The following is a 25,729-nucleotide window of genomic DNA, read 5'->3' on the forward strand; positions in this document are numbered from 1 at the left end:
GATGTCATGTGTACCATAACTTACAAAATTCCCAGGACGATGATGTGAGCAAAAGGCCTAGGTACCAATGAAATCATACTCATGGCAGTACTTAAGTGGAACATCACTAGTGGTACTTCATAGGGCTTTATGCTGGCTCTCTGCATGAGGTGAATTTTACCTGAGTGTATAGATGAGGGAGGTAAGAGAAAGTGAGGGAACAACAAGAGAAAAAGAGATCTTTGCAGAGGAAGAGGATCGCTAGAGCAACATCACAAGGGGCCCTCAAATGGATGCAGACCCTGAATGAAATAGTGGCAACTCCTCACATCATACTTGCAGGCAGTTTTAAAAAGCAACAGCTTCTGATAATTTACAGGCTGAGGAGAGCTTTTCAGTTCTAACAGATTTACTAGAAATGCCATGCTATATCGTTTTATCAGTCTTTGAGGGGGCCTTTTATTCAAAGAAATAAGTCATTTCTTAAGTAGGTCTTTATATTTATTGCCTCTTTATCCTAGGTGGAGTCAATCATCTAACCTGAGGCGTTGACAAATGGTAATTGCATTTGTATATTATCATAAAGTGTAATCTCAGGCCCAGTTGGATAGCCAATGGTGAAAAGTCTGTTAAAACAATATTTGTTTTGATTTAATTCCAAACCAAGAGAGCAAGATAGATAGGGGGAAAATAAGGAGAGATTACATTTTATTACATTATTACATGATTTCTGTTTTTCATACCAGGGATTATATTTCATCTCTTAACTTCTACATACGCTCGCCGTCTTCCCCACCATTTACTTACAGATAATGCCCTAATCATATACATGTGGTTCTTTAAGTAACCAGTCTTTATGTACAGGAGCAATTTCTGCTCCCTCTTACCCTGCAGTAAACTCCAGATTGAAAACAAGTGTAACAGAGTAGAATCTGGTCCACCCCATACAACCCACTGCTCACACAGTAGTTGTGCATGCTTGTGATGGGGGACATTCACCTCTCATGAGCACCGCCTGTTGGCTGGGTGTGGTGCTGCAATCTTTTTTCCTGTAGGTTGTCGACCTCACTAGGCAGGTCTTCAGTGTCTCACCTCCCTGGTTAAGTCACACTGTAAACAACAGATAAACCCCTTCTGGGGTAGTGAAGTCCAAAACAAAAACAAACACAAACAAAAGTCTTCCCATCCCTGGCTCAAACTGGACTCAGTCCCTCTTTTCTGAGGGCACCTTCTCTCTTCAGCCACTCTTGGGCTCCTCTAAGTTCAGCCTTCTGCTCAGGCTTCTGAAGGAAACTTATCCCCTTCTCCAGTCTTAGTAAAGAGTGACACTGGAACTGTCGGTCTACCCTCACCAGGGCCTTCAGCTCTGTCTCTGGGCCCTTTTAAATCTAGCCCCTTTTCTTGGGCTTTTAAACTAACTGTGTTCCCTTTCTGGGGCTAAGGCCACTCCAGCACTGGCTGCTGGGAGGACTCAGGTCCCCCAATAGTCTGGGTCCCAACCCCGGGACCCTATATATATCAGACACATATTACTTCCTTTACTTGATTGCTGCTACATACCCTGGTCCTCTTCACCTCTGTCCACTACCCTAGGGCTAGAGGTCTCATATCCTCTTGCTCCCAGATTTAGCAAATACAGCCCATCAAACTCCCTTTGGCCAGAGCAGAGCCACCTTCCTCCCCTGCTGACTCCAGCCAGGAACTGACATGCTCAGCCCCTGCAGCTCCTTTTATCTGAGCCTGCTGGGCTCTGATTGGCTGCTTCTATGCAGCCTCTCTAGGCAAGCCTGGAGGACACACCTTCACCGCTCCTTTCCTGGGGTGGGAAGTGGCAGCACCCCGGGGCCTCCAGAAGAGGGTCTTGAAGGGTCAGGTACACCCCATCACAATGCTCCATTTCCCCTTAGCTACAGTTACTCTTTCAGGTGTCCAATAACTATTAGGTGGTGTCATTCCAACTGCTATTGTCTGAGCTTCCATTGTCTTAAAAAGTTCTGTATTCTGCCTACGTGAAATTGCTCTTGGATGAAACTTGGGAAATAAAGTCTCAGATGTGGAAAACAACTGGAACCCCACCTTATAATATATGATCCTGGTAGGTACTTAACACTTCCTACCACCATCAATAGAACTAAGGGTGTTCAGCATTCACCAGATTCACTCAGCACCTCCCAGGATCAGGACCCACAGTCTCCTTTATAAAACATTCCCACCTCTCTCCCATGAGTCCCTGTTCCATGAGACAGTGACTTTGTTGTGTATTTCCATTGCGTTTGAATTTAGCACTAAGCACTGAAAGGCCAAATCCATCCCTATTGTAATTCTGTTGATGTTTTAATGCTGTGTTTTGCTCATTAAGGCCTGATCCATTGATCCACTAAAGTCATTGAGAGTTTTTCCTTTGCCTTCAATGGGCATTGGATTGGACCCACAGAGAAGACCAGCACTGAAATAGTTGATAACTCCATATGGAAGGGTCCTATAGAATTTAATAGAAAATGATAACTAGGATTTAATATAAAATTATATCCCGTATATAGAATCCATAGGATGGTTCAAAGATTCATAGAAAGGAGCTTATCTTCTATTACATGCGGTTTGCCAGCCTCTCAGCTGGTCTCAATCAGCATAGCTCCATAGAAATCAGTGGAGCTACATCAAGCTACACCAGCTGAGTATTTAGACCAATAGGTTTTTAGAGTAATTGCTATAGAGGTTTATTATATTTCTAAAGAAGCCCATTGGGTCTGTTCCTGTTGAATTCTATGGGCTTTTTCCATAAGGGAATTTCTCTCAATCATTTAAAAAGTTCTACCAGTTACTTTATCTGAGTTTGAACACTGGCTATTTTTCACTGGTTAGATCAAATTCATGGGATCTCCTCATTCCTGCTTAGAATAAACAACAAGCTGATAAAAGGACACGCAGAAAAGATTCTCTAGGTTGTTCTCATGTTATAAACTTTTATTAAAACAGAAGTTCTAGGTGAGCGCTCTTTAAATGCTATGCCCTGCAGAGCAAAAGCGTTGTCACTGAAATTTTAGTAGAACATTTTCTATATCCATATCTTGAGAGTTTCTACATATTTTATTCCTGCATCTGTTTTCATTAAAAACCAGATGCTCCCAAGCTCCAGGAAAATCATCATGCTGAAGCATTTATCTTCTAGTTAGCATGGAAACAATTATGATAATTGATACTATTGTTCCGGCAGCTCCACCAACCATCATTCCAAGGAGATTCCCATGGACCAGTGCCGCCTGGCATCTCTCACCTGTATAGAAGAAGGTGTTGCCTGAAGGACACCTGGGAATAAAAGACAACAAATGTAAAGCCTTGGTGGGTATTTTCCTGCCCTGCAGGACCATTGCAAGATCATCCATCTACATTCAGAACTCCAGAAAGAACTAAGGGGCCTGTCTGTTGTAGATTGAGGACTGTTTGGTTTGAGAGAGGATGTTCCATCTAGACACAACCCTGAGCAGGGTCCAATGGGGAACCATCCCATCCCAGAGCTGAGAAGGAGAGGGAGCTCAAGGAGACTTTCCCCCCCACAAGCTGGCTGGGTTGCATGGGGCAGTTCCCAATAGAGGGGTTTGGGCCAAGTCTCCCACATCATCCCCACTTCCTTTAGGGTAATTGACATCCCCTGGGAGCACCCACAGAGGGAGCAGTTTCTGCACTGCCCTGAGGACTGCTAGTAAGAGAATTCCCAAAGGCTGAGCAAAGGAGTACCGTGTTCCTATCACTGTGCCTGACAATGTGGAGGATTTGATATTAATGTCTGTAGTGGTGATCTGAGAGTCTTATCTTCTCCTGAGCTGAATGTTTATTAGATGCATCAGCTAGTGCATGAGAAAGCGGCGGCTGGCAAAAAAGGGGCCCGTGGTACCTGCAGCTTGCTTTCCCTTTCACATTCACACAGACTCCATCATTTTGGCAAGGATTTGGGTCACACGGGTCTCTCACGTAGGATGGCCAGTCTTCAAGGGGGCCAGTGTTCAGGGCTGATCTCCTCTGCCTTTCAAGAATGAGGCCTTTGGTGATGGATTGGGCCGGTTTAATAGGGACTTCAGTCTTTTTGAGATAGGTTAGATCTTTTAAAAAGGAAATAAAGAGAGAGACAGTGGTTAATAGCGACTGACATTATTATACATTGCACTTTTCATCCCAAAGGATCTCAACAATGGCATATTATCTCTCCTTGCTCCACATAGGGAGCTCTCACTGGTATTGGAGGAAGCTCTGCATGTATAAAAAGAGGAGAACATGCCCCTGCTATACACACATATACACATTATATATAATGTGTATATATATAGAATGGACCAAACTCAAACCTTAGAGCCTGGGATGTTTGAAATCCAGATCCACATTTTGCAGTCTGAATCCACCACTAACACACATAGGAATCACTTCACCAGTAATTGAGATTACTTGGCAAATGACTTCAATTCAGAGAAAGCTACCATAGAAGCCTTGCAATGTCCTCACACAGGGCTAGCTAAAAGGGGAAACTTCAGGGTTCTAATACATGGATGCCAAGATGGCATAAGCAGGAGGAGTTTCATTTTATTAGGCACTGGGGAATTTTCAGGCTATGCAAAAGGGACAGGCGCCAAACCTGGAACCAAAGTGGAACCAGACTGCTGGCACAGAAAGTTGATGAAGTTTGGAGGCACTCTTTAAAGGAAGATCTTAAAGCAGAAATAGGTGAATTAGAATATAAAGGGCTTTGCTGAAACATGGTGGAGTGACAAACATCAAATCCGTATGGATACAAGTCTCAGGTAATAACAATAGAAAGATATTAACAGGGTTGTTCTACCAGCTTCCAGATCAGGGAAAGGTTATAATTGAGTGCACAGTGCTGAGGGAGGTCAAAGAAGTAATGAATTCTAATAGAACAGTAATCAGTGGTAATTTCAGTTAGCTGGGTATAAACAGATTCAATGTCCCGATGGAACAAGGTTTAGAGTGGCAATTTCTCAACACATTAAATGACTGCTTCTTGGAAAGAGCATGGACGAGAACAGAGGACAGGCTAGTCTCATCTTAGGGTGCGTCTACACTTAAAACACTGCAGCGGTGCACAAGCAGCACTGTAGCTGCGCTGCTGTAGTGTTCAAGTGTAGACAAGCTCTTAGTAATACACTGGAGATGGGTCAAGAAATTAGCTGACCCCCAAGACCAGTGGTTCTCAAACTTTTGTACTGGTGATCCCTTTCACATAGCAAGCCTCTGAGTGTGACCCCCTTTATAAATTTAAAAACACCTTTAAATATATTTAACACCATTATAAATGCTGGAAGCAAAGCAGGGTTTGTGATGGAGGCTGACAGCTCACGACCCCCCATGTAATAACCTCACGACCCCCTGAAGGGTCCCGACCCCCAGTTTGAGTACCCCTGCCCAAGACAAAAGAATGGAAATTAAAATCCATAGACTCAGGATGGAGGCTATTCAAGCAACCTGCCCAGAGTGTCCCAGAAGGAATGCATACCCCTAAACAGGAAGGGAAGCATGCAGGCAAGTAAAAGAAGATTGAAGGTGAAATTTTCAAGTGTCCAAGCAACATAGGCGTATAAGTCCCATTTTCAAGAAAATTTGAACTCTTAGGCGCAGATCCTCAAAGGCATTTAGGGACCCACCTCCCACAGAAATCAGTAGGCATTAGGTGCCTAAATGCCTTTGAGGATCTGGGGCCTAGGAGCCTAAGTCCCATTGAAAGTCAATGATTTAGTCTTCTGAGGATTTTGATTTCCTTTCCATTTAAAGTCAATGGAACTTTGGATCTTTTGAAAATGAAATTTAGACTCCTAAATCACTTAAGCTCTCCTGAAAATGTTATCCCAGAAGATTAAATAGCAAGGTTCAAGAGGTTATTCAATCAAAGAGATATCCTTCCAAAAATGGACACCCAAGGCAAAAATAAGCAATCAAGACATAAGACGGAAATTAGGAGCAGGGGTGATTATTGAAAATATACTAGCTCATTACATCAATCAATGATACATCCTTACTTGGAATACTGTGTTCAATTCCAGACATCTTTTTCCAAATAGACACAGCTGGCCATATTTTTAAAGGTATCTAGGCACCTAAAGATGCAGATAAGCACCCACTGGGATTTTCAAAATCCTACATGCCTAACTCTTATTGAAATCAATGGGCATTAGACACCTAGGAGCTCTTGAAAAATCACACAAGGTGCCTACCTGCATCTTTTAGGTGCCTAAACACCTTTAAAAATCTGGCCCAGCAAAATAGAAGAGGCTCAGAGATTGATGACAATCATTATTGGAATACCCATCTGAACTGACATTGAAAGAAGAGCCTGTTCAGTTTGATTTAGTTGGGGATTGGTCCTTCTTTGAGCAGGGGGTTGGACTAGATGACCTCCTGAGGTCTCTTCCAACCCTGATATTCTATGAAGAGAAAGAAAAAAGATTCTGCACCTTTAAATTCTGCAAAAATAATGAGGTCATCGTTTTTCAGGAAATTCCTCTGTCTCAGCTGTTTGTGAGAGATGAAATTACTCCACCCCCAGTCTAAGCTTCTATTACAGTTGCATGAAGGGTCGAATGTTCCAACAACAGATGGTTTATCCCACATTGAAGTATCATTTTTATCTGCAAGATAATATGATTATGCATGACTTGGTTTTAATCAGCAAAAAGCCTAGAAACAAATGTTATTCAGCAATAGATGTTAAATCATTACAAGGACTTTTTCTGCATTAGTAAACTAGTGGTGAAGTCATGCCACAAAGTCAAATTCAGATTTTGAATACCTGTGTGAGAGTTTAGAGGTTCTGGATTTTATCCATCATTATTGTTCTGTGAAAAATCTTTGTTATTAAAAACATTAATATAGAAAAGATCATACTGAGAAAGGTATGGCGAGATAGGGACTCAGCTGTTGGGGTTTTACTTTGACATCAAACTCTTTTTTCTTCTTATTATTAATTTGCATTACAATATCACATAGGAGTTCTAGTCATAGACCAGGACCCCACTGTGCTGGGTGCTGTACAAACACAGAACCGAAAAACTGCCTCTTCCCCAAAGAATGTATAATCTAAGTATAAGGCAAGAAGCAATAGATGAAGACAGAGATATGGATGGGGGTGGGGATTACTGGATATGCTCTGGATGATGATAACTTAGAACTCCCACAGATTTCCAACTACTTTATTAATTAAATAAACTGCTTTGGATGACAATCTAAATGCAACCAAGCTCTCTGTATTCAAGTTCGCCAAACTGCAAAATCTGCACATTCAGTTGGTCAGGCACATCACGGGAAGGTGATGCTCTTGTGGTGTTGCAATGTCACATTGTGACACACCACTCATCAGATCATGTCACTGGCTTGGAAGTGTTCTGACCTCCCTGAACCCATTCTAAGAACACAGGCAAAATTCTGGGTCTTGACCTGGTTTGGAAGAACTTTATATATTTAGAGTCAAACTCATATCTCTGGGCTCATTCGCCCCTATGATAATAAATAATAATTATTAATAAACACCTAACACTTCTAGAGCACATTTTTATCCCAGGTGAGCTTGTATCACTATTCCCATTTTACAGATAAGGAGCCGGAGGCCCAGAAAATGGAAGGGACTTGCCCAAGGTCACCCAACAAAGTAATAGAAGAGCTGGGAATGGAATCTAGGCCTCCTGACTCCAAGTCCCATGCCCTCTCCACTGGCTCACACTCCCTTTCCCTTGTGCATGCTGCTTCAGTCATTTTCATGCAGAAGCCACTTACCCGGCAAAACTTGGCTCTTGTCTGTTGTGAAGCTCCTGCTCGAGGACATCCTGTTCCTGATGTCAGGGTGCTGGTCTAGCACCGTTATAATAGCTCGTCTGTTCTCAGCAGGCCATTGCAGAACATCATCATTCTCTCCACTGCACAAGTGAAAAGAAATGCGGGCATAATCTGAAAAGTAGGAATTAGATGTGCCACGAGGATACAAAGTTATACCATAACCATAGCCCTCAGGGTTATAAAACCGGGGACTACGCATCACAGAGCCTGAAACAGAAGTCTGGAGAATGTGGGTGAAGTTCCGAATGAGCCATACAGCACTGGGGCACGGTGTCTCAGTTAGGGTGACATCATCAATAAAAATTCCACTAGATGAGCTGCTGTGATTGCCCCTGAGTCCTTGGAAGATGTATCTGAACTTCTCTTGAACATTGAGGGTCACATGGGCAATTTTCCAATTGTGGTCGCTATCTCCTAGGGGAAGAAACGAGAACCAGAGACACAATTAATAACGATATACCATAGGCTTGGTCTACATTACAGAGTTAGGTCGGCACAAGGTGGCTTACGTTGATGTCAGTGTCTATACTAGAATGCTGCTTCCACTGAAGTAAGTAGCCCACTATGGCAACATCATAACTCCACCTCCACAAGAGGCGTAGCACTTATGTCAATGTAGTTAGGGCCTCACCCCATCACTGACCGCCCAAATTGTTAGCCACCTCCACTCCCACCCTGGTGTGACAGCCTGAGCTGTCAGCCAGGCATGTGGCTCACCTGGTCCCTGGCTGACAGCTCGGGCTGTCAGCACCAGGGCAGTGGGGCCCCCACCTGTGAGCCCGGCATCTGCCTGACAGCTAGGGCTGTCAGCACTGGGGGTGGGGGAGGGCCATCTGTGAGTCCGGCATCCAGCTGACAGCTTGGGCTGTCAGTGCCAAGGTGATGTGGGGGGGGGAGAGAAGGGGGCAGCTGTTATCCCCAGGCAGGGCTGCCAGATTCCAGCTCTCAGTGTCCCACAATGCCCCACTTCAGTCAGTGGACGCTCCTGGTGGGGACACACGCCACCAACAGAAGGAGTAAGTATGGATGTGAATTACGTGGTGTCTGTACATTGACTTAAGTCAACTTAATTTTGTAGCATAGACAAGTCTTTAGTAGCACATTTATTGTTATCCAACCACTTATTTAAACCGCATACTAAGACATGTGGATTTCCCCATAACCCTGAAGGGTGGAGATCTCAGGTTGTTATTATTACTATTATACATTTGTATTTCAGTATCACCAGAGGCCAGTTAGGCCAGAGGTCCATTGTGCTAGGTGCAGTACAAATATTTAGTAAATGGCAGTCTCTAACCCAAAGAGCTTACACTTTAAAAGACAAGATATACGAGGTCAATGAGACAAACAAGAGGCTCTGGGAGTCTGGCACCAGCTGTCCCAATATCACCCTGATTTTGCTAAGGTACAATCCTTCATCCTGAAAATCCCACCTGCAAGATATTCATAGGTCCCCAAAACTCCCTGGGTTTTGCCACCACAACAGAACCATTTCACGGTAGCTGAGTTTGTGCTGTTGAGCAAACCCACAAAAGTGGCAACTCTCATCAGTGTTTGGTTTTGCAATTTTTTAACTTGGTCTGAAGTAATCTCAAAATAAACCACCAGGGTCAGATCCTTGGTTCCCTGAGGTGACTCGATGGCAGTCGTTAGAGTGACACAGGGGCTGAATGTTGCCCTTTCTGTTGTAGAAGAGCCGGATTCGGATACCTTTACTCACACTGAATAGCACATGACTCCTTGAGAAGTCCAATTGATTTCTACATGTCAGGTGCATTGAAATCAGTGGGATAGCTCTTGAAGTCAGGTGTTATTTAGTATGACTGACATAGTAACAGAATCTGGCCTCCTAAGTCCTTGACTTTGTGTGGTGCATATTGAGACCATTTGTTGGCTACCCCTTCGCCCTTCCCTATTATCCCAGGGTGACCCCAGGATGCTCAAAGTGTTCTCTGTTCAGACACAAGTTTAAAGTTTGATGTCAAAGCACTTGTATTAGATGGTGCCACTTTAAGTTCAGTGACTCATTGGAACCACGTTCCACTGGCAAGCAATGAGGAGTTGATGAATTTTCTGCATGGAAAATGCTCTAGAAGCAAATACATGTGCAAGTGGTCAGGAATGAAAGCTCTTATTTGCATTAACAATGCCGGGGATCATTGCTCCTATTTGCATGAGCACAGTGATTAGTTACCCCTCGTGGTGCAAATGTAAATCTTTTGCAGGCCTGCTTTGCTCTTACCCAAAGCATTAAAATGGTGACCTATATTGTTTGGGACCATCCGAATTTCACCATCCAGGGCTTGTAAACAGCCATCCACGTAGTAGGTATGTTGTGCTCTGATACCAGAATGCCTGCCTGGATAGCAAGATGCTGACCTGATTGGTTTGGGAAAACTCTTGTGTTTCTGAACCAGTTTGTCTCATTTCTGAACACACTAGGATGTCCCCCCAGCCTCCACTCCTACAATGTTTTGTAGTTGTCTAATATTTTCAAAAATACCTTGAAAGGTTTTGACTTTAACCAGTGTGTTAACAGTCCCGGTGCCATTGTCCTTTCTAACCCAGATGACAAGCTTGTCCGAGGGGCTTCCGGAGATCTTATAGAAGAACTGGAGACACTGCTGAGTTCTCTTTGGGTAAAGGATCCGGGATTCTAGGAGAGCCATATCGTCTGCCTGGCCAGAGCTAGTGTTGAAGTACATGAAAGAACCAGCATCTACAGAGAAAGTGAGCATCAGTTATTGCCTCTTCTTAATCTTTCTGCCTGCTGCATATGACTTGTGGTGGCATAAATGTATGTGCAGTGCAAAAGAAACAGCTGCATGTATAGTTAGTGGTGCTTTTCTTAAGCCTCACAACACCACTATCTTTTTAGGTATTATCTCATATCCCCATGTCACCAACGAGGAAACTGAAGCACAGAGAGGCTACATAGAAGACCCAGGAATAATATCCCAGGGCTTGACCCTAGCCACTAGACTGTACCGTCACACAGCCAAAGTCCCTTTAGTTACAACTGTGAAATAAAAAATGGGGGTGACATTTTGGGGATCACACACACTGCCTGCCTTGTAACTTTGGGTGCCTTAATGCTATGCTGCTGTAGCTCTGAGCTCCGACACCAGCAGCCAGCCTTCAAGCAGAAAGGGCTTCCACCCACCTAATTACTCCTTGTAGGGTGACCCCAATAGTCCTTCTGCTCCCGAGTCTCCCCATATCCATCTCCTGAGTCCTTAACTACCAGACACTTGGACTTTTCCCTTTGGGATCGTCATCCCAGAAGGAGTGCAACCTCCCCCCCCCCCCCCCCCGTCAACAGATAACTGCTTAGGGTAAAATTAAACAAAGAAAGTGTATTTAATAGAAAAATCACAGATTCAAAGGTGAAATCAAAAGGAAAAGCAAACACATATGATTTGCACAGAAATTAACCATACAGATGCAACCTCAGACTTTACACATCAATATTAGCTATATCCCCTTCTCTAACACAAGTTACCTACTGCCACTGAACAGTTTCCCAGCATGCCCTCTGTCCTAGAGGGGGATCTAGTGTTTAAGAAACAGCACCTTGCTTAGATGCTGGCCCACAGTTTCTGAATAGCCTGCACCTTCAAACTCCTTCCCTTTTAACTCAGGGAAAAAACTGCAACCCCCCACTTTCTTTCAGGCTATAGGAATTCATGGTTACAGAGAGTGGGGAAACACCTTCCTGCCTTAGTCCACCAACCATCGTCTTTCCCTGGGTTGCACAATGCCAGGTGCTTGGAGTTTGTTTCATGTAAACAGCTAGCCTGGGAGGTGCCCTCCCTGCCTGCCTGGTGGGAGGTGACACAGCAGTTGCACCTTTATTACAAGTACAATGCTCTACACATATCTCCACGCATACATTCATAACCATAACCATCTGAAGAAGTGAGGTTTTTTTACCCACAAAAGCTTATGCCCAAATAAATCTGTTAGTCTTGAAGGTGCCACTGGGCTCCTCACTGATCTCCTAATGACCACCAAGTTTGGGACATTACATGCTTTCATGAAAGACCATACTTAATCTACAGTTCTACTCTGTAACATTGTGTAGAGCCCGTAGATTCAATTGCTTATCCCTTGGGGTTCAGACCCCCTGTTCTCTCCTGGGGGTGTCTGGACTTTGATTGTCACAGGAGGGGAAGAATTCAAAGAAAACCTGCAGGCTGTTTTACTGGCGACCCTTGGATTGCTTCCAAGTATCATTTCCCATTCCTAGTTAAAATTGTACCTGATCCTGGGTAACCATTCCTGAGAGAGTGAGAGTCTCGGTGTCTTCTTCACTTTAGTGGCTGGTCCACATAAGGAGATAAGAATGTACCACCACTGCCAGCAAATGGAATTGCTCCTTAAGCTCAAATGATAGTGTCTCATGGTTAGGGTCATTATACCTGCACTTCTTTAGGCAAAATTCCCACTGAAGTCATATTTTCCTGAAGTCTGAGGGAGTTCTGCCTGACTAAGTAGTGGAAAATCAGGCCCTTAGTTGTCAAACAAGCCTTTGAGAATTTCTCTTTACTTTAATTTGTGAGCAAATGCTTCCTGGACTGACACTGCCGGGCTCTGTCACTGGCTCATACTAGGGACTGACCTTGCATTTTTGTGATTCTACTAGTTTGAAAAACAGAAAACTGGGGATTTTGTGTAAAATTATCCTTAAACACTTGAATAGAAGGACCTTAAAAATCATTGTTGTTTGATTCTTTAGAAAATCAAATATTGATCTAAGACTGTTCCAGCCCCAACACACCTCACACTTCATTTATGTTTCAAATGTAACAGTTACCAGAGATTTGTGTGCAACTCTTCACTCTTATGTTGTGCTAAAATCATTGTTAATCAAACTGAGGCAGGTACAGTAGGTCACATTCATTCCAGCATCAGCATATATTTATTATGCCTCTAGTTAAATTATAATACATGTCCTTTGTCCTCTTCTAAATTGCTGAGCTGGTCTGGAGAATGTAGTGTATGTTGCAAAAAGGTTCTGATTTGGCACTGGTAATATCAGCACCTTTGTTCCTCATTATCAAAAGAAAGCACATTGCCAAGGTGCTGTGAAAAGGGAAAAGGGTGTTAGCGTGACCAGAGTCATAACAAACAAGCCTTCTTTAGAACGGTATCCTCAAAGATAGTCGTTCTTTTCCTGGCTTTTAAGTACTTTTCAGTTTGATCAGCTGCCAAGATTTTCCAAGTGTTGGCTGCAATGTTAGCATCTCTCCGAAGGTAAAACACAGCTGTCACCCTCGCTAAGGCATGAACAAAGTGACCTTTGGGGTCCCTAACTTTTACTCAGGTACATATTTATTTTTTATTTTACCTTTGCAGCGTCCGAGGAGCGTGTGGTCTTCTTGTCCTGCGAGGCTGCTCTTCTTATGGACCCAGTCTGCGTCATCTCCGGTGCCCTGAACCATGCCACAGATATTGGCAAACTCAAAAGCACACTGGTCCAAAAGGGTGTGAGTTGAAGCTGAAAGAACATGCATATAGTTAAATCCAAAGAAGCCTCTAGTAAATAAAATGTGTTTTAAGGAAGACTGGGATAATGCTATTCAAATTGTTTTTCCCTTCTGTATGCTTTTCCTGATGGATACGTTTCTATGCAACACATCATATGGCACATAGAGAATCCTGCAACCTTTACCCTCCCTGAGTATTCAAGATGATTCCTTAGGGAGCTATTACACAACTTGGTTCCTGAAGGTAGCAAATAAAATCAGCTATCCCTGACTGATGCACAACCTGACAATTGGCTGATTTCTTGGAGCTGTCACAACCAAGGTGACCCTCAAGCAAGGATCTGAAGGAGGAGAAGGTTATTCATTGAGGGGGATCCCTGAATAAAGCACAGCATGGAAGGAAGCATAGAATTGGATGAGGGTAAGTCTTTCATTCACTTACTGGACTGCTTCAAAAGCAGTAATGGTTAGCAGAGACCTAGAGAGGGATTGGGATGGGGAAATAACCTGCTCCACACATCACTCAGCCCCATTAGCACTGCAGTAAGGTAAACGGAGGACAAGTTTTCTATAGTTCCTCCCTGTTTGGATCTCTCGTCTTTTTATTTATTTATTTAGACATAAAAATTAAGGGGGAGCAAAGAAATCCTGTTAAAGTCCAAAAATGCGGCACACTTGACAATGGCTCAGTGTGGACTTACTGCAGTTGTACATGCGATTGAGTCTTTCTAAGTCAACGGTGCTGAAATCCAAGCGCTGCCCAATAACGTCATTAAATGCTGGTATCTTCGCAGTGATTGTTGGGGCACTCTCGTTTTTGTTAAATGAGAACGGCTCATAATGCATTACGGATTCATAGTCGTAGGGGGTGTTCAGGTCGGAGATGAATGTGGCATTGTACTTCACAAAGTTGTGAGATTGGCCTGGTGAAAGAACAAATGAGTGAGTCATTCTTAAAATGGTCAGAATCTTTCCCAAGGCAAAAATGTCCCTGGGATGGACATACTAAAGCTCAAAAGTTACAACATATTAATGCAGAATGGAATCAACATGGTGGATTCAAAGACAAGTACCAGATGGTTAGAATTAGAATCTTACATTATTGGTTTATGAAGCAATTTTGACAACAAAGTCCTCTTATTTTAGATCCCAATTTTCATTTCATGTGCCTTCTGCTTGTGCACATTTAAATAACTGCCAGACGCAGCTTTTGAGTGCTATCACTTGTGAAGGCAAATGATGGAATTTCCATGCATGAAATATATTTGTGCGACTGTCACTCAACTTGCACCTATAAATAGAGCGTAAGAGCCAACTTCTGCCCTAACTCACACTTATGTAAACTAATTCAATGAGAGCAGAGTCTGAACTTGTGCACATGTGTCTGCATGCACTAGTAACAGTGCTCAGAAATGATGCACGTATATATAAGACCACATTTTGAAAAAGTGTTTCTGAATGTCTTTTCCTTTTCTGAAGGTCCTCAGGCATCTCCTCGTTTCAGTCTCATTTGCTTCCCTTCTCTGCCTCCTTTATGCCTCACATTACAGTTCGTCTTCTTCTAGCTATGGCCTCGATCCTGCAAAGTGTGAAACTCTCTGGCTCCAATCCAGCCAAGCATGCATGTAATTGCTCAAATTTACTCATGTGAGTGAATCTATTGGCCTCAGTGGGACTACTCATACACTTACAAGTTAAGTCCAAACTTAAGTGTTTTGCAAGAATTGGGACCAAGGTGCTCAGCACCTTGCAGGATTAAGCCCTAAGGAATGATGAGCATGCCTCATTCTGGAGCCTTTAATTGCTGATGCAAATATTTGCCTGGGTATTCGTTTCACTGTAGAACAACCAGGGGTACTTCTCCTCAGTAGGGGGATGCATGAAACATGCATCCTTATTATGTAGAGTGCTCCCAGCCCCCGCTGGCCTGCCGGACAAAAGACATCTTCCATTTAGAGCTGAATGAAAATGCAGTTTTGCCACACTAGATATTATAATATTTGCTGCAATTTTATCCATTTTCACATCCCTATGACACTAAAACGGTAATTTGGCTGCAGAAGCACATGAAATTGTAACATTTCATATAGGAAAAAGGAAAGACCTATTTTTTCAATGAAAATAACCCCTATTTAGTGCAAATAAATCACAGAAGGGACCAATTTCAAGCTTGCAGAGTTTGAGAGAAAGAGAGAGAAAAAATTAACATTGCAAATTATACCGTGAATGTTTTGGCTGCTTCTCACTGCTATTAAAATTCTTATTCTCCTCAATTAGAAATAGCCTGTGGCTGCACTGAATGAACCATTACTACTAAATAGCTTCAGTTGTACTATTTCCCAGTGTAGCTTATTGGGGTAAGCAGCTACATGCTCAACACAACGGTCTGGGATTCAGCACTGAGGATTGTCTGAAAGTTTATGTTTATTTCCTTTTAGAGATTTGAATTGAGACTTTGACTGGATTCATTATCAGAAAGGATGTCACTCCTCCCAGTGTAGCACTATAGCTTTTTACAGCTCGGAGGAAGGTGGTCCATGCAGAAGATCAGTTATAACTTCTAGATGAAGATCTGTTCTAAGAAGACCACGGCACTAGCTGCCAATAAAAGAAGCAGCTGGCAGGTTGTACAAATCCCACCTTTGCTGACATTTATTGCCAGTGATTCAGAGCCAGAGATGATCCAGTCTTTATGCAGATGCAAGATATGAGGAGGGCGTGTGTGGAACCTTCCACTGTATCCTCCATGCAGTGCCCAGCTGGAGTTGCAGTCTCTCAACTCCCCTAAGGCCTGGTCTACACTGGGGGGGAGAGGGAGAATCGATCTAAGTTACACAACTTCAGCTACGTGAAGCGGTGTCTTCATTACGGTGAGTCGACTGCTGCCGCTCCCCCGTCGACTCTGCCTGTGCCTCTCGCTGAGCTGGAGTACAGGAGTCGACGAGAGAGTGCTCGGGGATCGATTTATCACGTCTAGACTAGATGCGATAAATCGATCCCCGCTGGATCAATCGCTGCCCGCAGATCCGGCCGGTAGTGAAGACAGTAAGGACTGCAGGATTTATCTCAGTGGGAAGTGGGATCTATAGCTTGTAATGACACCTGCAGAACATCGTACCTGCAGTAAATTTACGCTAACATGCACTTGCTGTATTTTTTCCTTTTTTGCATTAGGCAGGAGAATGTTATAATGCTCCCAGTCAATTACCGTTTTATGATGTGTGTCATACTTGGGTTGGGGGGAGGCAGAGAGGGGTGTTATTGATCATATGAAAAGAATAAAGAAAACTGATGACTGGGTGGCTCCAGGGATTAAGAAGGCGGATGTGTTTAATGCCTATTTGCTTCAGTCTTCACTAAAAAAGTTAACGGTGATCAGATAATCAACACAATTAATATTGCCAACAAGAGGGAAGGAATGCAAGCCAAGTTAGGCAAAGAACAGGTTAAAGACTATTCAGATAAATTAGATATATTCAAGTAAGCAGGGACTGATGAAACTCATCCTAAGGTACTTAAGGAACTAGCTGAAGCAATCTCAGAACCATTATCTTCAAGAGCTCATGAAGGACAGGTGAGGTTCCAGAGGACTGGCGAAGGGCGAACATAGCATTTGTCTTTAAAAAGGGGAACAAAGAGGACGCAGGAAATTATAGACTAGTCAGCCTAACTTCGATACCTGGCAAGATACTGGAACAAATTATCAATCAATAAATTTGTAAGCGCCTGGAGAAGAACAGGATTATAAGAAATAGCCAGCATGGATTTTTCAAAAATAAATCATGCCAAACCAACCTAATTTCATTCTGTCACAGGGTTACTGGCCTAGTGGATAGGGGGGAAGCAGTAGATATGACATCTCTTGATTTTAGTAAGATTTTTGACATAATCCCACATGACATTCTCATAAGCAAAATAGGGAAATGTGGTCTAGATTAAATCAGCATAAAATGGGCACACAACCAGTTGAAGGCCATAGTCAAAGAGTAGCTATCCCTGGTGTGCTGTCAGACTGGGAGGGCATATCTAGTGGGGTCCCACAGGATTCAGTCTTGGGTCCTGTTCTATTCAATATTTTCTTTAATGACTTGGATAATGGAGTGGAGAGTATGTTTATAAAATTTGTGGCTGACACCAAAATGGGAGGGGTTGCACACACTTTGAAGGACAGGATTAGAATTCAAAATGACCTTGACAAATTAGAGAATTGGTCTGAACTCAACAAGATGAAATTCAGTAAAGATAAGTGCAAAGTACTATACTTAGGAAGGAAAATTCAAGGTTATTGTTATGCACATGCACAAAATGGTGGCTAGATGTCAGTACTGCTGGAGGTTATAGTGGATCACAAATTGCTTTGAGCAGGGGGTTGGACTAGATGACCTCCTGAGGTCTCTTCCAGCCCTAATCCTCTATGATTCTATGAATGTGAGTCAGTGTAATGCAGTTGCCAAAAAGGCTAATATCATTCTGGGGTGTATTAACAGGAGCGTCATATGTAAGACAAGGGAAGTAATTGTCCTGCTCTGTGAGGCACTGGTGAGGCCTCAGGCAGAGTAGTGTTCAATTCTGAGTGCCACTCTTTAAGAAACATGTGGATAAATTGGAAAAGTCCAGAGGAGAGCAACAAAAATGATAAAAGGTTTAGAAAACCTGACCTATGAGGAAAGATTAAAAGAACTGGGCCTGTTTACTCTTGAGAAAAGAAGACTAAGGTGCGAACCTAGTAACAGTCTTCAAATATATTAAGGGCTGTTATAAAAAGGACGGTGATCAGTAGTTCTCCATGTTCACTAAAGGTAGGACAAGAAGCAATGGGCTTAATCTGCACCAAGAAACGTTCAGGTTAGATATTAGGAAAAACTTTCTAACTACACCTCTACCTCAATATAACGCTGTCCTCGGGAGCCAAAAAATCTTACTGTGTTTTAGGTGAAACTGCGTTATATTGAACTTGCTTTGATCCACCGGCGTGCGCAGCCCCGCCCCCCCGGAGCACTGCTTTACCGTGTTATACCCAAATTCGTATTACATTGGGTCACGTTATATCGGGGTAGAGGTGTATAAGGATATTTAATTTCTGGAATAGGCCTCCAAAGGAGGCTGTGGAATTCCCTTCATTGGCCGTGTTTAAGAACAGGTTGAACAAACACCTGCCAGGGATGGTCTAAGACTTGGTCCTGCCTCAGCACAGGGGACTGCATTAAAGGATTTCTCAAGGTCCCGTCTAGCCCTACCTTTCTATGATTCTATTGGTAATGGGTTGTGGAGCCTTTCAACACATCTGAAAAATGGGGATAATTCTACTCTCTGGTCTGTCTTGTCTATTGTAAGGATCAGAGACAGTTTCTTACTATGTGTTTATTCAGCATCTAGCACAGTGGAACCCCAAACTCAGCTGAGGCATGTAGGCCCTATATTTAATAATATTATTATTATATTATACTGCTGGTTCAAATCCAGCCCATGTTAATAGCAACTGAAAATTACTGCCATCTGATGACTGTTTGGTGACCTAAGTGAGGCGAGTTGTTCTTAGTTCAGTTTCGTGATGAAAAACATGGTGTGTAAAGCCCCCCATCAACAGTTGGCCGTTTCAGTCATGTTGGCAGTCCCAACACAGATGTTAAGGAAGGAATGGGCATGGACATTCAACTCCTCTCTCGCTTTTAGAGACCTTTCTGCCACCACGCGGGTCAGACACATGTTGGGGCAGAGCTGAGTGAGCATGCATACACTACTGTTACCCGTTCGGCACAAAATGACAGCTATTTGGCTTGGAGGACAGAAAAGAGTATTTTTACCATCAGTTAATTAGATAACTGAATTATGTTGGTACATTTTCTTTCTGTTTGTCTTGCATTTATTTAGTGCTTGTGAAAGGTGGGGGGTGGATAGCCCTGGAGATTGAAATCACCGTTTATCACATATACCATGCAGCAATGCTGCAAGCTTCCCTATACAGTCCCATCAATGTACCTCAACACTGAGCAAAAAGAACCACCTCTAAGAGTAAAAGAGTGGCTCATGGTCTTGGTGCTGAGACTAGCAATAAGGATGCCAATGGAGGGGACATTTGTTACATGTCAGATGGGACAGGTTATTGTTGGACCTCAATTCTTCCATTCTTCTACTTTTATGTATGCATTTTCCTTTTCTTATTATTAATATCACATTAACGTCTAGCACTAGGACCACAATCAGGGGCGGCTTTATGTTTTTTGCCACCCCAAGCATGGCAGTCAGGCGGCCTTCGGGGGCACGCCTGCGGGTGGTCCGCTGGTCATGCAGATTCGACGGTGTTTCTGCGGGTGATCTGCTGGGCCCACGCCTTTGGCGTACCCGCCGCCGAATTGCCACCGAAGCCGCGGGACCGGCGGACCTCCCGCAGGCATGCCGCCGAAGGCTACCTGACTGCTGCCCTCACGGTGACCAGCGCACCGCCTCCCGCGGCTTGCCGCCCCAGGCACGCGTTTGCTGCGCTGGTGCCTGGAGCTGCCCCTGACCACAATGTGCTAAGTACTGTATAACTCCATAGTAAAACACTGCCCTGGCCCCAAAGAGCTTCTAATTCAAAAAGAGAATACAGAGAAATAGGGAGAGGGAAAATAGAGGTGAAGAGACTTGCTTATGGGCTCCTGACATCTAGGCCAGTCCCATTCACTAGGCAATGCTGCCTCTCTGATCTGTGTTATCCTCAGGGAAAAAGGTAGAGCTGAGATAAAATGATGTCAAACTATCTACTACATCTAAACGTACACAAGTATCAACTTTTAGAGATGCCCAATGCTGCACCCTTGACTCTCATCTGGCTCTAAAATTCCATGTCAGGAGGCTTTAAAATCTAGTGTATTAGTGAGAAAAATAAAATACTTTGTCTCTGTACTTCCTAAAATCTGTATTGGCATTTAAAGCTGACCTGGAAGAATTTCATCCCACCAGATGTTCACGTAATCATCCCGGTCTGTCCTTGACTGTTCATGATAAAATCCCATTGCATGTAAGAGCTCGTGTTCTACAATAGCTTTATGGTCACACCGCTCCCCAATGGAAAGGTTTTGTCCAGTCTGTCGATCACCCACCATGGACCAGCACCTGAGAAAGAGAGAGATTGCACAGTCATATAACCATAGAAGTGTAGGACTGAAAGGCACCTCAAGAGGTCATCTAGTCCAGTCCCCTGCACTCAAGGTAGGACTAAGTAAAACTAGGTGTTTGTCTAACCTGTTCTTAAAAACTTCCAATGACAAAGATTCCATAACCTGCCTAGGTAATTTGTTCCAGCGCTTAACTACTGTGACAATTAGGAAGTTTTTCATAATGTCCAACCTAAACTACCCTTTCTACAATTTAATCCCATTGTTTCTTGTCCTATCCTCAGAGGTTAAGAAGAATAATTTTCACCCTCCTCCTTGTAACAACCTTTTATGTACTTTAAAACTGTTATCATGTTCCGCTGCAGAATTCTGCATCCAAGGGTGCTAAAGGAGTTGGCAGATGTGAGTGCAGACAGGGGCGGTGAGTTATAGGTGCCCATGGTGCCCGTGCTCCAGCAATATTCAGGGCACAGGGGCCCGGCTTCACCAACTTTCGGGGCCAGGTCCTCCTCCCTTTGGCCTGCTGCCCCCGTGCGCCTCCCGCAAGCGTCCCTGCCTGTGCCCTGAGCAGCGGGCAGCTGTTCCCTGCAGCGCCGCGCTGTGGTCTGCCGACTCCCAGCATCAACTGCCGCCACAGGGTCCTAGCGCCCCCCACCACTAGTGCCAGGACAGGTTGACCCAGGTTTACCCTGCCCTTCCGGCATGGACGGACAGACCCATCCCTTTTCCGACGGGACCCTCCACCAGCACAGGGGACACCTCCGCCTGCAGTCACCATTCCTGCCCCACGCTGGGCAAGGGGCAGCCCCATCCTCCACCCCCAGTGAGGCTGCAGTGACGGGCAGCAGCAGGGGAAGAGGCACACATGTGATGGCAGCCCCCACACCCACCACAGAGGAGGCGAAGGGGCTTCCTGGACCTGAGAGGGGCTCTAGGAGCATCATGCAGTGACAGCAGTGTGAGGTGAGTGTGCTGCCAGTAGGGGAGAGGACTGCGGGAAGTCATCTCTGGCCCCAGCCAGGGGCAGTCTGCCTGCAGCCCGGAATCCTCCTCCCCGGCCCTGCCCCACCCCAGAACCTGCAGCCCCAGCCAGAGCCCTTCCCCCCCCCCACCCTAGCCCTCTGCCCCAGCCCTGAGCCCCCTCCTGCACCGTGAACCTCTCATCCCCAGGCCCAACCCCACAGCCTTCAGCCTCGCACCCCAACCCTCGGCCTGAACCCCTCCCCTACTACAAACCCCTCATCCCCAGCCCCACCCCAGAGCCCTCACATTTTTACATTATTTTAAAATATATATATTGGCTTACAAGGCAGGTATGTGGGGGCGGGGCAGGACTTGGACCCCATTCTGGGCACCACCAAAAATTATACAAACTGCCGCCCCTGACTGCAGAGCCATTGGCCATTATCTTTGAAAACTCATGGCGATCAGGGGAGGTCCCAGATGACTGGAAAAAAAGGCTAATGTAGTGCCCATATTTAAAAAAGGGAAGGAGGAAGTTCCGGGGAACTAAAGGCCAGCGAGCCTCACCTCAGTCCCTGGAAAAAATCATGGAGCAGATCCTCAAGGAATCAATTCTGAAGCACCTCGAGGAGAGGAAAGTGATCTGGAACAGTCAGCATGGATTCACCAAGGGCAAGACATGCCTGACTAATCTAATTGCCTTCTATGAGGAGATAACTGGCTCTGTGGATAAGGGGAAAGCAGTGGACGTGTTATTCCTTGACTTTAGCAAAGTTTTTGATACGGTCTCCCACAGTATTCTTGCCAGAAAGTTAAAGAAGTATGGGCTGGATGAATAGACTATAAGGTGGATAGAAAGTTGGCTAGATCATCAAGCTCAACGGGTAGTGATCAATGGCTCCATGTCTAGTTGGCAGCTGGTATCAAGCAGAGTGCCCCAAGGGTCGGTCCTGGGGCCGGTTTTGTTCAATATCTTCATTAATCATCTGGAGGATGGCGTGGATTGCACCATCAGCAAGTTTGCAGATGACATTAAACTGGGAGGAGTGGTAGATACGCTGGAGGGTCGGGGAGAGGGACCTAGACAAATGAGAGGATTGGGCCAAAAGAAATCTGATGAGGTTCACCAAGGAAAAGTGCAGTGTCCTGCAGTTAGGATGGAAGAATCCCATGCACTGCTACAGGCTAGGGACCGAGTGGATAGGCAGCAGTTCTGCAGAAAAGGACCTAGGGGTTACAGTGGATGAGAAGCTGGATATGAGTCAACAGTGTGCCCTTATTGCCAAGAAGGCTAACCGCATTTTCGGCTGTATGAGTAAGAGCATTTCCAGCAGATCGAGGGACGTGATCATTCCCCTCTATTTGGCATTGGTGAGGCCTCATCTGGAGTATTGTGTCCAGTTTGGGGCCCCACACTACAAGAAGGGTGTGGAAAAATTGGAAAGAGTCCAGCGGAGGGCAACAAAAATGATTAGGGGGCTGGAGCACATGACTTATGAGGAGCGGCTGAGGGAACTGGGATTATTTAGTCTGTAAAAGAGAAGAATGAGGAGGGATTTGATAGCTGCTTTCAACTACCTGAAAGGGGGTTCCAAAGAGGATGAACCTAGACTGTTCTCAGTGTTGGCAGATGACAGAACAAGGAGTAATGATCTCAAGTTGCAGTGTGGGAGGTTTAGGTTGGATAGCAGGAAAATCTTTTTCACTAGGAGGGTGGTGAAGCACTGGAATGGGCTACCTAGGGAGGTGGTGGAATCTCCTTCCTTAGAGGTTTTAAGGTCAGGCTTGACAAAGCCCTGGCTGAGATGATTTAGTTGGGGATTGGTCCTGCTTTGAGCAGGGGGTTGGACTAGATGACCTCCTGAGGTCCCTTCCAACCCTGATATTCTATGATTCTCCCCTCTAGACTAAACAAACCTAATTTTTTCAATCTTTCCTGATAGGTCATGAGGACCTTTAATAATTCTGTTGCTGTCGCTTAAGAAGAGTTTGCAGGTCTGTATTTAAGGACTATCTAATTACATTATGTATTTTCAAAATCATTTTGGATATTTAAGTAACCAATGTTATTATTTATTATTTATTAAGGTGCTGAGAATGTGCTCAGTTTTGACCAACACAAAGAAAGAAGGCAGTCCCTGCTCGGAAGACAAACAGAGACATTAGCTCAGGCATTAGGCCAGTATATGACATACTCCCCGCTAGACAAGCTCATTCACAATGTCTTAGGTCAACAAGAGTTAAAAACATAAGAATGGCCATACTAGGTTAGACCAATGGTCCATCTAGCCCAGTGTCCTGTCTTCTGGTAGTGGCCAATGCCAGGTGCTTCTAGCAGTTGAAAGTTTAAGAACACCAGGGCTGGTCTTACCATGAGGCGAACTGAGACAGCTGCCTCAGGTGCCAGACTGTGAGGGGCGGGGAGTGCCACTAGGACCCAGAGTGTAGAAAATTGTATCTGCTGCTGGTGCATATGTATTCTCTCTGCTCTACATGCACAGAGATGGTGGAGTGCTGTGCCGGAGGAAGAGACATAACGGGCAGGCAGGCAAAAAGGTGAGAGGGAATAACAGAAAGCAGCAGGAGCTGCAGGGAGAGAGAGGAGGAGGAGGAGCCTCTTATGGACCTCTCTAGCACCTCCAGGAGCATGGACTGTTTAACACCAGCTTCTCAGGGAGCTTCCTGTTTCCTGCTGCTTCCCTGAACCCACTTGAGGAAAACAGGCAGTCAACTGAAGTAGTAGGAGCCAGTTAGGCCCTTAAGACGCTGATATCTTCCCTCACTCAGGCCCTGCTACCAGCCTGCTTATTTGTCCCCTTCAACTGAGTGTTGAGAGCCACTATAGCTGGACAGAACAGCAGTCATGAGTGAAAGAAGAAAATGCCCCTCTGGGACAGCATTCAGAAAAAGAAAGAAAGCAAAGGAAGCTTTTCTATCTAAGCAGAAAGGAGCTCTCCTGAGATACATAGACACAAATGTTCCCGGTGAGCCTTCCAGCCCCAGTGAGGATGTAAGTGGTGAGGAGATGTCTGATCTTCCAGTTAGTCAGAGTGCAGGTGACCTGGCAGCTACTGCAGCATCCATATCTCCATCTGAAATGGATGTAACCATGCACATTCCAGAAGAAAAGTGTAGATCAGAGAAGAGTGTGGAGGAGGCGCAAGAAACAGCTGCTGCTGAGTTTAGTTCCTTAAGTCTAGATGATCCAGGACTGTGGACTTGAGCAGTAGCCTGAGGGATTTCCTTGTACTGCCTGGGCCACAGCAAGTGAAAAATTTCATGTTCCCCAAACACAATAAAAATAGAAGTTTCCATCCAACACATTACTGGCGTGAAATCCCCAATGGTGACAAAGTGGAGAGGCCATGGCTTATGTACTCAAAAACCCAGAATGCTGCATACTGTTTTTGTTGAAAACTCTTCCAGTCTAATGTTCCAGCCACATTAGGTTCTACAGGAACAAAGGACTGGAAAAATCTGGCTCGAAATCTGGCATGCCATGAGAAGGCAGCAAATCACCAGAGAGCATTCCATAGGTGGAAAGTGCTTGAGATGAGACTAAGGTTAAAGGCCATCATAGATGATCAGCATCAAGAGAAGATTGCATCAGAGTCTCTTTTCTGGCATAATGTTCTGAAAAGGCTCATTGCCATTGTGAGAATGCTTGCTACCCAAAACCTAGCACTGCGTGGCACTTCCGATCAGCTGTATGTGCCAAACAATGGAAACTTGCTTAAAATTGTGGAGCTGATGGCTGAGTTTGATGCTGTACTCCAGGAGCATCTAAGAAGAGTCACCATCCAAGAAATGTACACACACCACTACCTTGGAAAAACAATTCAAAATGAGATCACACAGTTACCAGCAACAAAAGTCAAACAGAAGATTGTGGCAGATCTGAAGTCAGCAAGATATTACTCTGTTATTCTGGACTGCACACCTGACATCAGCCATACGGAACAAATGTCTTTAATGGTGCATTTTGTAACAACAACAGAACCTAGTGAAAATGTCCCTGCAACGGTGACTGTCAGACAGCATTTTCGAGAATGTATTGACATTGATGATACTACAGGAGCTGGTATGACAAATGTACTTCTTAAAAAGCTGGAAGAAATGGGAATTGCAATAGCTGACATGAGAGGTCAGGGCTACGATAATGTTGCCAACATGAGAGGAAAGAACAGATGAGTGCAGACAGGGATCTGAGAGTTAAACTCTTGAGCTTTTTTAGTCCCATGCAGTTCTCATTCATTCAACTTATAGACTCATAGACTCATAGACTTTAAGGTCAGAAGGGACCATTATGATCATCTGGTCTGACCCCCTGCATGCTGCAGGCCATAAAACCGTCCCTACCCCTTCCCT

The 25,729-nt window shown here is 44.5% G+C and overlaps 1 protein-coding gene across 1 annotated transcript; it reads right to left on the reverse strand.

Moving 5' to 3' along the window:
- Positions 1-3,110: 3,110 nt before the first annotated feature.
- On the reverse strand, positions 3,111-22,662 carry MEP1A (meprin A subunit alpha). The gene is made up of 9 exons (XM_034766917.1): positions 22,658-22,662; positions 20,221-20,396; positions 14,003-14,224; positions 13,163-13,312; positions 10,316-10,531; positions 7,753-8,226; positions 6,438-6,611; positions 3,872-4,076; positions 3,111-3,285 (listed from the first exon to the last, which is right to left on the reverse strand). Exons 1-9 carry the CDS (start codon positions 22,660-22,662, stop codon positions 3,138-3,140), a joined length of 1,770 nt encoding a protein of 589 aa, XP_034622808.1. The 3' UTR covers positions 3,111-3,137.
- Between the last annotated feature and the right edge of the window lie 3,067 nt (positions 22,663-25,729).

This window comes from Trachemys scripta, chromosome 3 (genome assembly GCF_013100865.1).
Source record: "Trachemys scripta elegans isolate TJP31775 chromosome 3, CAS_Tse_1.0, whole genome shotgun sequence".
Lineage (NCBI taxonomy): Eukaryota > Metazoa > Chordata > Testudines > Emydidae > Trachemys > Trachemys scripta.